Source organism: Bidens hawaiensis, unplaced genomic scaffold (assembly GCF_021521415.1).
Source record: "Bidens hawaiensis isolate Kalapana, Puna unplaced genomic scaffold, B.hawaiensis_p1.1 tig00019675_1, whole genome shotgun sequence".
Classification (NCBI taxonomy): Eukaryota; Viridiplantae; Streptophyta; class Magnoliopsida; order Asterales; family Asteraceae; genus Bidens; species Bidens hawaiensis.
Window position 1 is genome coordinate 121,125 of NW_027492987.1, and position 12,942 is coordinate 134,066.

General features: G+C 28.5%; 1 protein-coding gene across 1 annotated transcript; it reads right to left on the reverse strand.

Moving 5' to 3' along the window:
- Positions 1-10,841: 10,841 nt before the first annotated feature.
- LOC143558929 (BAG family molecular chaperone regulator 2-like) lies at positions 10,842-11,479 on the reverse strand. Its single transcript, XM_077047666.1, has 2 exons — positions 11,171-11,479; positions 10,842-11,071 (listed from the first exon to the last, which is right to left on the reverse strand). The coding sequence occupies exons 1-2, from the start codon at positions 11,424-11,426 to the stop codon at positions 10,842-10,844; spliced, it is 486 nt and encodes a 161-aa protein (XP_076903781.1). The 5' UTR covers positions 11,427-11,479.
- Positions 11,480-12,942: the final 1,463 nt, after the last annotated feature.

A 12,942-nucleotide genomic window follows, 5' to 3' on the forward strand; every position in this document is an offset into this window, starting at 1 on the left:
GGAAAAAATTGGGAAGGTGTGAGATTAATGAGTGTATGAAGAGTGTTTAAATAGTAATAAATGTGCCGTGATAAATGGCGTAATTAGTCTGGTATTGGAGAACCACGTGTAACTTGTGGTTAAAAACCTTAAATTTTTCTTGTAGTTCTTATTGTAGGTCGTTTATTCGGTTAATGTTTAAGCTTTTTCAACAGATTTCTGGTCAATGTTTATATATTTTATTTATTTATATATTATACTAGGTTACTAACCCGTGTAGTACACGAGTGGAAAATAGAAAATTCGTCACGTAAAGAAATTTGATTATATATTTGATTATTATATTATTCGTCTAATAAACACAAATAATTTTAACTGACAATATCGCCCGTTCTTGAAAGTAAGTTCATTGAACTTGTCTAAAATCGAAGGATACACAAAGTCTATTAAATCATATACTGGATATAATGAATTGTTAATTAGAAGATCATCGGTAATTTGTACATTCATTTGTCGTCATTTGGACCCCCACCCCCAACATTCCCTTCATCTATATCCAATAATTAATTCGCAAATTATTTTATCTCTTCAACATGTAAGGATTGTGAGCCTCATGTTTTTTTATAGTTTAATTACATTTCACTTTGACAAGATGTAGGAATAACTTATTGAAGCGTAATTTAAAATAAACACGAACAAAAGTCTATACAATCTAACTATTTATTTAACAAAAGTATCATAAATTTAATATTTACAACTCCCTAAATACTTCCTTTTATACAAGGTTTATACTTTAATTTGTAGCATTTCGTTGTTGTCAAAGATTAATATAAAAAATAACAAATTGGTTTTTTTAATAGCTAATAACTAAACACTTAGAAACATCAATTGACTTATATGACTTGAACAACTCATAGAGCCATACTTTGTATACACTCTAATATTGACTTGAACTTGTTATGACTTCAACTCAAGATGCTAATAACCCATCTGGTATAATAGTATTTTTCATAATACCTTACCGGAAAACCGTAATAGTTCAACATCTCCATTGAATTTTTTATTTTGATATGGAACTTAAAGAGATTATAAGAAAGTTATATAATAATGAAAATCAATACAAACAAAAAGGGGAAAAAAAGAATTGTTAATGAAAAAATGAATAATATGAGAATCAACTATTAGAGTATCAAATTAAACCTTACCGGAAAATAATTAATCTCCCTTACCGGAATTGGCGATAATGGAGATAGTAATCCGAAACAGAGAGAGAGAGAGAGAGAGAGAGAGAGATTACAATGGTTAGGGTTTTCAACCTTAAGATTTATATAATGTAAATGAGATGATTTAGTATATTTTTGAATTCTAATAATAATTAAAATAATTAATATCATAATTACATTAATAGGTTTATTATGGATTGTTTGATCAGATTGTAAAAATATTTAAGTTATTGTAAATTTTAAAATTTAAAATTGGATATCTTTTTAGTATAATAAATTTTTAATTATGGTACATTTAGACATTATGGAATGCTTGACCAGTTAAATTTAAAAGTTTAAAATTTAAAACTGAAAATCTTTTTAAAAATAATAAGTTTCAATCGTAGTAATGTTACACATTATGAAATGTTTGACCATTGATTTACAAAATTTACCTTTAAGTTACAATTTAAAGTTTTAAAGTTTATAAAATCATTAAAAAATGACATAAAACTTTGAGGACTATGGTTATAATATGGTGACACAAAATAAACATAGCTAAAGTTCATTCTGCTGGATTCAAACATATATATATATATATATATATAGAATATTTAGAATTGGTTATCGGAAATATATGGGTTTTATTTAAGCCATAAATCTTGAATTTAGACATTATTTACATTTACACGTAAATAAAATGTAAAGTTTGATGATATTGGAAACCATAAAATCATATATATGTATCTATTATAATTTTAAAGAAATGTAGATGTCAAATTAAAAAAAAAGATCATTTTATATTAATTACAAGATGTAGCATTTATATTTTAATTCAAATACAAAAACATACAAAGACAATCAGAGATAAATCAAAATTTAAAACATGTTTATAAATAGAGTACAAATAACACATGTTAATTAAAACATAATACTCAAATGAAATCAACATAAAAATGTATTGTCTTAAACACATTTTGCATTACTAATTTGACAACAAATATAAACAATTTGTGTGTGTGTGTGTAATTAATGAGTATCATAGTTTTTTTATAATATCGGTTTTTGTAATCTTAAATTTCAAACAAATAATCATTGATAAACACACGACTGGCAGCTGAGTCATAAGAATTTGGGACATAAACTTTTTCTACGAATGAAAAATATAATAAAAGTTAAAAATTATTATATGTTGTACGTAAACTTTTGAAAAATCTGAAAAAAAAGTCCGTTTTAAGAATTTTTGAAAAAGTAAAACGTCTAATTGTGTCATAAATTTCTTCCAAAATTGATTTTAAAAAAACGTCATAACTCATAACTAATAAATTAATTAGTGGTCAACATATATTGTAAAAGCTTAAAATCAAACAATTTACATATATAGAAAGTATAAATGGTTTTGAAGTTGGCAAAATATAGTATCATTAATTATGATTATATCATTTTGGTCAAATGGTATAAGATTAAAGGTTTGTTGAGATTGAATACATTAATATTGATAGTTGTAATTAGAAACTATAAAAAAATATTTTAAATTTATCAATTTCTGTATTTAATAGGATCTAAATTTGTTATACTTGAGAGTAAATTGATGGTCAAATTTCGTAACTTATTAAGGAATCTGAATTAATTTCCATAACCAATTGTATTAAATATTTTTTTAGAATTCAAAATTTTTAAAACTTTCCATTTTTTTAAGTTGACTAGCCAAATAATATATAGTTAAAATAAATAAAAGGTAAATGTAAAGTTTAATGAGATTGAAAACTATAAACATCTTTTAAAATTTTCAATTTGCGTATTTAATATGGTATAAATTTGTTATGCTTAATAGATGGTTATATTAATAAAATACATTTAATATTAATAGGAAATAGTATGTAAATAATATAAAATTTTACAACACCATAAGAACTTCACTTAATACAAGAAACTTTTAAGTAGAATTTGACCTATAATAAAAATCATGGAAATGTGAAAATAAATGAAAATCATGGAAAGTTTATTATTGTATTTATGTAGCTAAAATCATGAAAATATATTAAATAAAATTTGACCAATGAAAATCATGAAAATATATTAAATTGGATTTGGCAAAGATATTTTTTAACAAATGGTGAAATTCAAACTCTATAATATATTTTTGTAAATTTCATATAAATGATGAAAATTGAATTTTGATATATATATATATATATATATATATATGATATTTGAATGGAGAAAATCGGTTTCTAAAATGCCATATCAAATGTGTATAAATCTAAAAATGTAACGTAAGATAATATTGGAAAATATAATAACGTTTTAAATTGCGTTGACATTGGTAAATTAATTGGACTTTGACCAACAACAATATAAGATTGATTATCTTACTATAGATAATTTAATGTCTTATAGAATAATCAACTAAATTTCATTTCCGGATTATATAATAATCAATTGAATTACATAAATTGTGAAAAATAAATAAATACATGAATACTAACAGAAATATACATTAATATTAAACAAAAATAAAAGGCATCTTATCAAACAATCCTCAATCCATGAAATTAATTAGCTATATCAAGTTTGGGACAATAACCTAAAATGATAAAATTAAATATTAATATTAATATCACATAATTAATAAATTACAAATTATGGAAGAATTGAATCATGTGAAAAAATGTAAAATTGATGCTAGGATTTACAACCGAAAAATTTGAATCGTGTTACTGGAAAAACGAAATAGTGAAGATATTCATTGAATCTTCGATTTGATATATAACCTAAAGAGATTATAAGAAAAAAATCATATAATTATTAATATAAATACAAACAAAAACATAAAACAAAAATAATTGTAATTGATATAAAACATCATGCTTGGGAATGCAAGACTTCCGTACATAGGCTTGAATTCTATTACCCTGAAACATTAATATTAACATTAGTAAAAAATTGTATGAATGATATAGAAAAAATAAGAATGTGTAAGAATACCATTTCGTCTTGCACAATCATTTCGATCGACCAATCCTCCTCGGGCTTTGAATTGTCCTTCAGACGCCAATACACTTTGAGGATACACTCACTGTTAAGAACATCAAGTTGGTTCAACATGGTGATATTTGTTGGCTCCATCTTACCATAATCTTGCTATGGTGAGAAATAAAAAATAAACAAAACATTAATATCTGAACAATAACAATTTTAAGCCAAAAAATAAAAATAAACATGGAGGATATAAATAGAAGAAAAATTATAAACCTTAGAAACAAAGATAATCGTTTTTGCTAAAGCGGGTTTGATAGTGTACGAATTACCCTATGAAAGACAAGTATTTATACGGATTGAACTTTGGTAGAATGGATTATAGAAGGAATGTATATAGAGAATTAATTAGAAACAAAAAGTTAGGGAATTCAAATTAAACCTAAATTAAGGTCGAAAATTAGGCAATTAGGATTAATGAATTTTGAAAATTTTAGGGTATATCTATATTGTTATTTGAAAATTTTAGTCAATTAGGTTTAATTTACAATAATATAATTAATCATCAATTATAATACCGTATATCTAATATATAAAATTATATTATTAATATTAACACAATTTTATCAATTTAACACAAATTGGTTTTTATTTATTACTAATAACACAATTTTAATATAATTGAACATCAATTATCAATTACAATATTATCAATTAGAATATTTAAAAGTAAATTGTTTACAACTCAGAATTCCTCTATTTAGCATCAGTCAATGGGTCAACATTCTTATTTATAGTAAACCTTAAAATGGCTTAATCAATTCCTTAATCATCAATCCTTAATCAAATGAATTACAAAAATTAATTTAAATATACAACTTCCGTAATTAAATAATTTTGGTGATGCTAAATAGAGGAACTCTGTATTTATAGTAAATGTATCAACAATAATTAAATAGTTAATAGTAAATGGGTCAACATCCGTAATTAAAGATCCGTATTTATAGTAAACCTTAAGTATGGTTAATCAAATAGTTAATAGTTAATCAAATAATAAACAATAATTAAATAAAATATAGAAATTCCATAATTAAAGAATTCTTGAATCAAATGGTTAATTAATTCCTAGATTCCTAAAATTTAATATTTGTATAGTTAATTGGTGAAATTCATAAATTTTCATAAATATTATATTAGAACCAATTATACTAAAGTGAAATTGATAATCTTTGTATATTGAATCTTGTAACCTCTGTATATTAAATCCTATTGATAATTATCAATTAATTATCTAAATTTGTATTATCTAAATTACATTAAAGATGGTGGAAAGCATAATTATGTGAATGAAATCAATCAAAATTAAAAAATTTCATAAATTTTCAAAAATATAATATTAGAACAAATTATATTTAAATCCGTAATCTATATGTATTTAATCCTATTGATGAAATATCAATTAACTATCTAAATTATCTATTATCTAAAACACAAAATTGAAAAATTAATTCATTATGAAATTTGTGAACGACAAAAGATATTATATCAACCAAAGATATTCAAATTTGTGAATGAAATCAATCAAAATTAAAAAATTAATATTAATTTTAAAACATAACTATAATTTGTAATTAATTATGAATTATAATTAGTAAGTTGAAAGATAATTATAAAAAATTGAAGATTAAAGATTAAATAAAAAATGAAAGAGAATAATTAAATAGAATTAATTGTATCTTACTTAAATTTATTATTGATTTATTTTATTGAGATGAAAATTAGAGAAGTGATTCATATACATGGAAACTATAATTAACAGCCAATAGGAAGGGAGGAAATGGATTTAAAGCCTATTGCTTTAATAGTATAGTTAGATTGTTATGAGTAAACTAGAAAATTAAACTCGTTATATAAAAAATATTTAGATCGTTGTAGCAGAGAGGGAGGATCATTGTATGGTGTGGTTAGAGAAAATCGATGAGAGCCATCCGAGCGGAAGAAAACTTTAACAGAATCAGGTAACACGCAAAATCTGGATTTAAAACATAAGACAATGATTCTCGTTCTTGTGGTATAGTAGTAGGAATCGAAAAGGTAATGTTCCAGGATTGAGTTAAGAACCTTCTATAACTCTATTGTATTTGTAGGGAAAAGATCCAATACAATAATGTCTTAACGTACATTACGTACGCAAATCCATTTTTTCATGAATTGATCCATGAAATCACATCCAAACATCTCGGAATCGTCAATACATATCCAATCAATCATTGGTTCACCGAAAAACACAGTTTTGGGTGGTTAATCGGTCAATTTTTCACTTTTTTTTTCACAAAGACCTATTTTGAGCGTTTAATGAGCGTTTAAGTGTTTGTGAGTGTTTTCTGAGCTTTTTAGGGTTTTGCCTTTGTTTTTTGCCTTTGAGTATCTCGTGTACCTACCGTACGTTAAGGTATTAGCGTACAATAACTGCACCCTGTATTTGTAATGCTCTGTTTTATACTTTTATGTTTTGGCTGTTTGTTAAAGACTGTTTTTGTTTTATATAATACCTCATTTCATAAAAAAAAGGCGAATAAACTCTTTTAATAATGACGTATCCAAAGGAAGAATCAACGTCATATGGTGGCAATTGGATTTTTGACTCGGATGAGATGGAAACAAAGTCAACTTTTTTTCCAAAATAGGCGGACAAATCTGATTAGCAACGGATATAAAGTATAAACAACCATCCATTGAGGAGATAATTTCACACTTCCAGGAATTTTTTTTTATGAGAAGGGTTTTTTCAAAGGGTTGATAACCATGGGTTTTATTAGATAGCCTTTCACAGTTACTAGTGATGAAATAGAATGTGAAGTTGCTTTTAAAAGAATGTAAAAAAATACGTTAGAATATGTTATTTCGTCACTAGAAGAGGCCAATTAATTAATTCTCAACAATGAGTTGTAAATTAATTCAACACCCTAACTTGCTAACTGGGAATTGATGTTGATTTGCCACTAGGGTGTTGGATTAGTCTGCCACTCCTAGCAAATAATTAGTTAATTCACCAATCCTGGTGACGAAATAATATATTCTATGACACATTTGCTTATTGTATCTAAAAAGCAACTTATACATCTTATTTTGTCATTAGTATCCGAGAAATACCCACATGTGAATAAAACTAAAATAAAGCCTCACAGTGATCAACCGTTTAGTGAAAGCCTCATTTATAAAAAAAAATCTACTTTCAATAAATACACCTTTCACTAAGTCCAAGTGTTATGTGTGCGGGGCACTCCGTTTCTTCATAATGCATTGGCGACTAGCGTATGGTGTTGTGTGGGTGAAAAACACCAAGATCAGACAATGCCACATTTAAATTCCTCAAACGATTTTGGGAACTTTTGAAAAGGATTTCAGTTAATCATAGAGATTTTTTTTGTAAGTGGTAGAATAAACCAAAGATGTAATTGATAATCGCTTTGATTCCCAATGTAAGTGATACTTTACGGCTGACAGATTATCGACCCATAGATCTTATAGGCCGCATTTATATGGTGATAGCAAATATACTTGTAAATAGACTAAATAGTAAACTACCATTTTCGTCTATGTGGTTTAGTTACTTTCACCCATTTTTTCTTCCTTGTGTACACTTTGCGAAACATCATAACCGTGGTGCGACCAACAATTGGATCTACACAAAAAAACATAGCCTCTTTATTAACAATCACAGCGAAAGTCTTAAGCCCTTTGCAAGGGTACAATAAACTTGAATTAGGTTATATATATATTTGCACCTTTAAAAAATAAAATAAAAAAAATAAATTTTGAATTAGGCTATGTCTATTAGGGTTCCTTGTGTCAAATACTGCTTGTCTCAGATAACCACGTGATGCCTTCTACGAAACTTATTACTCTTATCCTAAGAATTACATGCTAAAACAAGTCAGCTTTCGTTGGTGAGTTTTATATTTATAGTTGTTAAAGAATAAAGTATAAAATGCTTTAGGATACAATATAAGTTTGACACTGAAATTTAATTCAAGGTCACAGTTTAGATTTTCAAGCCGCTCATCTGGTGTTGGTTGCCTATTAGAGCCACCAGCTCTACGGTTTAGAGTTACCTGCTCTGCGACAACCTCTACCTAAGCGTTGTTGGGTTTTGGTTATCTATTAGAGCCGCTAGCTCTACGATAACTATGGCTGTTCAAAAAGCTCACGGCTCGAAGCTCGCTCGAAAAAAGCTCGGAGAAAGCTCGCTCGAAATCGGCTCGATTGTAAACGAGCCGAGCCTAGCTCGACTCGATTTCTAAACGAGCCGAGCCTGAGCTAGCCCCGGCTCGACTCGAGCTCGCTCGATAGGCTCGCTCGATTGGCTTGAACTATTTTATTTTAATTTATTATATATATATACATACATACATGCATGCATATAATATCGAGCCCAATTATTTTAACACATGGGTTTTCCTTTAATCCAGCTCAATTTCCTTTTTCATTCATAATTCATATTCATAATTCCATATACAGAGTAACTGAGATATGAGACTTCATAGTTCACACACTCGATAATTAGTATACGTTCCATTTTCCACCCTAACCCTAGCCGCTCATATTCACCTCCGCCGCCGGCCACCGCTCATATTCACCACCGCCATCGGCCGTCGCTCATAGATAATACTTCTCTGTTTAATTTTGTATTTGGTTTGGTTTAGACTTGTTGAACATATTTTGTTTTCGATGGTGTTATTAGACGTATTTATTTAGTTAGTATTTGGTTGGTGTTGATCTTAACGTCATATTTATTTAGTTTAGCTTGATAGTTGCATATAATTTTTATTATTACAGGTAAACTCGAGCCAAATCGAGCCGAGCCGAGCCGAGCCGGCTCGATTTAAAACCGATCTGAGCTTGAGCTCAAATTTTTAGCTCGATTAAGAGCTCGGGCTCGGCTCGATTTAAAACCGAGCCAAGCTTGAGCTCAAATTTTTAGCTCGATTAAGAGCTCGAGCCGAGCCAGCTCGATTGATTATCGAGCCGAGCTTGAGCTTGCCTTGGCTCGGGCTCGACTCGGCTCGTGAACAGGCCTAACGATAACCTCATCCTTCACCAATCAATCCCAATGCAACCAGCAAGCTAAGCAGAGCTCCTCACATTCAGTGTCACTAAACAAATCAACATATAGTTTGTTTGATTTGCAGTCAAGAACAAAGTTGAAAAATTGTTCGTAGGTACTCAACATCTCCCAACGCTTTCCAACGCATGGAACCAAGGCGGATGGGCGGCTATGTCCTAGGCGTTCGAAACTTTTAGAAAATAAACATTTAAATTGCAATAATATATATATATATATATATATATATATATATATATATATTATCTCAATACTTATATTAAACATTTGAATTATATAATACATATCTATATCATTAAACAATGTTCTCTGTCTCATCTCTAGCTCCCCATCCTTGTTTCTAACTTGCGGGTGCTATTGAGATTGGTTTTGGATGGTTATATGACCATCTAATCGTCTTACTACACTTGCATCTTTGATAAAATAAACTATTTATTTAAAAAGGTTAAACTTAACACCCCATGACCTATTTTGTAACACCATAAAAGATAAAAACCTTAAAAACAAATCCACAAAAGGAATTGTACATTTGCACCTACCATTTTTAAATGAGGAATGTTAGTCATAGCCCCACTCCCAAAAGTGGGAAACATCAAACATATGGTTTTTTGCTTCTTATTTGAGGTTGTACAAAAAGACATCATCATTCTTTACAAGAATTTTGCTTGAAAAGAAAGCCTTATTCCTTGCATAAATGAGCATCTCCCTGTATACATTATTAAATTAAACAGTTGTGTCATGTCGTTCCATATATAACAGAATATAGTTAAAAGATATTTTGTTAGTTACATGATTAGAAACCTTATGTTTTCACCAACTATCCCAATCTACTTTCGTATTCTTCGATCTAGAAATCACTTAAAGAAAGCTTTGTTAACTAATATGATTATAAAAATATATAATTATAATGTATATCTAGAATTATGGGCCTTTGTTGAAGCTTTAGAGGAAGCATAAGTAACGTAGCTTTATGTAATTAATAGTTTGTACAACTTGGGACTACTCAAAAGTAGATTCATTTTCAAGACTCCTCATTTCATTTCCAATATTTCTTGGCCTATGAATGAGTGCACACTTCCCCTAATTTCTCATTTTATATGCTAGTTTATTTCATTACATATAATTATTTTATTTGTTAAATCATATATAGAAATATAGAAACAAATGTATGTAGGAGTAAATTGCAAATGAACATCTTCACTTGCTTATGGTTATGATTGTTTACAAACTAATCTTTATTTATATAACTTTAAGGAATTGTAATCTTGTTTTCTCCTTAATATCTATAGATTTATATCTTATAATGTTATTTTATAACTTAGTTGATTTCTAGTCAATAATGGATTTTTTGACAACCTTATAAATACTCAAATGATGTTAATAACTTAATATTAATACTAAACTCTTACACGGGAAAGCAATTATAACACGAAAACGTTATAACTAGTCTAGATTTAGGTCGACCAAACGAATACCAAAAACAACATTGATCAACATATGGCATCAAGATCACATAAATAAATTAGGATTTTTTGTTTCTTGAACAATTGGTGTTATTATACACTAATTGCATGATTAGAAGCTCCATTGTGATTTGTGGTAGCTAATAACCCATGTAGTTTCTTCTCTTTGATGGCTGGATCTTCCAACACTACAACCTTGTCTTTGTCTCCAACTCCAACCATGTGTAGATGTTCCACATCCTCCCTCTCTTTTCCCTTAAACAACACCCTTTGCTCCTTTGGCTCCATGCCAGTCACTATTGATAACAACATCTTCAATTCTCCTATTTCAAACCAAATGATATACAAAACATGAATGATATGCACATAATTAATGGTATAAGTTAAGACCATGATGTCGTTTATTTATCGAGTGGGCGTACCAAATGTTGAAGTTGCTTGGATGGATATGTCATGCCATTTGGAACCATTTGCAACTCTAACCAAGATATATCCTTCTTTTTCAACACTTTGGTTATCAATGTCTCTCTTTTGAACAAGCATCCCTCCGGGTCTTAATTCCCATTTGATCTCTCCGGTGATGGCGTTGCCACACTCCTTGTCTCCGTTGCTACCGTGACCGCCAATGCGAAACTTGGAAAGGCTCCTTTGGAATCTCTTTGACTTCAACTTTATCATCTTTAACTGTTTTTCTTTCCAAGAGGGAGACAAGTAGTAATATGGTTGGGGGTGCTTATATAGCACCCAAAAAGACTGGGGGTTTGGTGTTGGACACTTGGACCCTTGTAAAAAGATGGGCAACCACATGGGGGTAAATGGCCAATAAATTCAACTTTTTTTTTTTTTTTCATTTTGTAGAGATTCTTGAACAATCAAGAAAAATATTATTATTTTGTAGAGATAGATAACTCAACAGTAACCTTTCAATAATAAAAAAATTATAAAATAATAATAGTAATAATAATAATAATAACAACAACTAAAATAAATAAAATATATTATGTTGTTGACAAAGTTTATATTATAAATATACAAAAAAATAATTATATATATATATAAAATAATTAATATTTAACAAATGAATTAAGCTCGAGTTCAATTAATATAGTTCAATTACAAAGAAAAAAATGTCTTATAGTTATAAAATTTTCTAATACATTCATCTATAGTCCCGTACATTTGTCACAATTTGCTAGGACCAAGGCAGATTTTCGATATCATATTTTAGACTTAGTTTAACCTATTAATGGAACTAATAAAGATGTATAGTTTAACCGATTGTTGCTAGGCAAGACATGTTAAAGACAAAATCAGGAAAAATTGTTAAGCACAAGAAGACATGTGTCGAGAAATAGCACGTCTTCATTCCTTTTGATACATTTTGGTCTCTTGCCCCCGATGTTGCTACGTTTATGAGAAGAGTTCAGGTTATGCACAGTAACTTATCTACGCCGAATAACTATAACTTGTTTTCAGTATGATCAGATTTGTCATTCAAACACGGGGGTGGCGGCAAAACTTCTTACCCGCTAACATGTCTCTCTATTGTAATCAGATATTTTGTCTTGGGTATTAAAAAAATAAATTCATGTATAGTTTTATAGTACTCGTGACAAGTGACTATTGTTGTTAAGATCACTATCTTGATGTTAAGATCAAATTCAAATAGAATATGCACAGAGTTCATGTAGTATATTTTTTGCAAGCGTATTATCTCGAATAGGATCTTGTATAAACGTTGATCACAGATTGAGATTATATTGTCCGGCTCAAACATGTGAATTACAAAAGTGTAAATGGCTCAATAATGTCAAATTAAAGTAAATAATAAATAATAGCCAATATACCATAAGAGTAAATTCCACCAAATTATTGAACTTTAATTGCTTAGTACCTAATGTGTGAATACTTATAGATACCCTAATGAGTTAATGGCCATTTTTGTCTCTGTGGTTTGCTACTTTCGCCACATCAGTTCAAAGTTTGAAATTTTGTCAATTTAGTCCTCATAGTTTTAAATCTTAGCCAATTACGTCCCATCCGTCTAAAGACATCCAGCTATGCCGTTAGTTTAAGGGTATTTTTGTCTTTCTTCTTTTTATTTTGAGTTAATGGTCATTTTCGTCCCTGTGGTTTTATACTTTTGTCACTTCAGTCCAAAGTTTGAAAATTTATCAATTTAATGTTCAGTTTA

Bases quoted from the DNA above. Each gene is read 5' to 3' on its own strand.
- LOC143558929 (XM_077047666.1), bottom strand. From the start codon at position 11,426: ATGATAAAGTTGAAGTCAAAGAGATTCCAAAGGAGCCTTTCCAAGTTT. The intron at 11,072-11,170 runs GTACGCCCACTC...GGTTTGAAATAG, and splicing joins CCAAGCAACTTCAACATTTG to GAGAATTGAAGATGTTGTTA.